The sequence below is a fragment of the Herpailurus yagouaroundi genome, unplaced genomic scaffold (genome assembly GCF_014898765.1).
Source record: "Herpailurus yagouaroundi ecotype Mexico unplaced genomic scaffold, PumYag 197, whole genome shotgun sequence".
NCBI classification, from domain to species: domain Eukaryota; kingdom Metazoa; phylum Chordata; class Mammalia; order Carnivora; family Felidae; genus Herpailurus; species Herpailurus yagouaroundi.
Window position 1 is genome coordinate 11,049,192 of NW_024412428.1, and position 1,292 is coordinate 11,050,483.

At 55.7% G+C, this 1,292-nt stretch overlaps 1 protein-coding gene across 4 annotated transcripts in view; it reads right to left on the reverse strand.

Moving 5' to 3' along the window:
- N4BP2L1 (NEDD4 binding protein 2 like 1) overlaps positions 1–502 on the reverse strand; it is a 34,457-nt gene extending 33,955 nt beyond the window's left edge. Inside the window, exon 1 of one of the 4 annotated variants that reach the window (XM_040448164.1) lies at positions 84–502. In XM_040448164.1, coding sequence (XP_040304098.1) covers positions 84–265 — 182 coding nt within the window. In that variant the 5' untranslated portion in view covers positions 266–502. The remainder of the gene's footprint in view (positions 1–83) is intronic. The other 3 variants (XM_040448161.1, XM_040448162.1, XM_040448163.1) reach the window with 3 other exon arrangements.
- Positions 503–1,292: the final 790 nt, after the last annotated feature.

The following is a 1,292-nucleotide window of genomic DNA, read 5'->3' on the forward strand; positions in this document are numbered from 1 at the left end:
GGGAGGGCACGGGGCGGAGCGGCTCGGGGCAGGGGCTCGCTCGGCCGGGGTCCGCGCGTCGGCGCCCAGGCCGATGTCATTACCTGGCCAGTGTAGTTTTCCCCGAGCCCGGGAGGCCTCGCAGGAGGTAGAGATGTTTCCTAAAGCTGTGGCGGCGCGGAGGTGTCCCACGCGGGGGCGGCGGGGCCGGCGGCCGAGGTTGCTGCTGCTGCTGCTGCTGCTGGAGGCTCAGCCTCCCAAAGGATTCAAGAAAACTCTCCTCCATGGGGTGGGGGCCGGCTGCGAGAGCCCCGGGTTTCCTTTCCTGAAGTCACGGTCTTGGCCAAAGCTGTTGTTTTTGTGGCTCTCCGGCCATGTGATAGATGGAGGGGCGGGCGCTCGGAGGCCAGCCCCTCCTTCCCACCCGACCGAACCGCGCTGCGTGGGAGGGGGCGTCCCTACCTGGAAAGCTGGGGACGCTGGGAGACTGGCAGCCAGGAAAACCTGAGTGACGCGCTCTCCCCGAGCCCCCCCGCCCGTCCCGCTCTCGGACTCCCTCCCTTGCCCCTCGATGCCCTTCGCCCAGTGGCGGGAGGGCCTGCCTGTTGGGACACTGGGACACTTCCCCTGGGCCGCCCGCCGTGGAAGTCAGGCTCTCTGCAACAGCCCTCCTCCACCCCACCCCCGACTGGCCTAGACCTTGAAAGTGAAATAATTTTAGTTGACGATTACAGAACGTGAACAGCATTTTGAATAGTTAACAGTAAAGTCCATTGTCCTCCCCAATTTGTGAGCACCAATATCTGGCTAGTGTCCCAGCTGCTAATACCACTGTCCCGGGCCTCTATCGTTTTGGGGTTTTTTTTTAATCCTTCTTTATCAGCCTGCCAAAAAAACATTCTTAGAAAGCTTTGCTGCCTCAACATAACTTTAAGTCTCTTCATTGGAAAAAGCACCCCTTAAAACTCAGATTGATCTATCAATAGTAGCATAAACTGGGGCTCACGGGAAGGAAAGACCATATTGCTCTGCTTCCATCTGAAAAGACATGGCCTCCCCGGGAAAAGGAGCAGTCTATGGAAATCGTTTCTAGAGAAGTATCCAGAATTGAGTTCTAAGTTCCAGGAACTGGTGAGCGCGAGTTGGTTGATCACCATAGCACTCTCCAGTATTTCACACTCAAGAGTGTGACAGAGTGATCCTATTTTTTGAACCAAAATTCAAGACGCATGGACTGAAAGAGACAATATTAAAAATACCATGCTGGAAAGATCCAGGAGGTATGGTGGCTTTGGCTGTAATAATTATTGTAA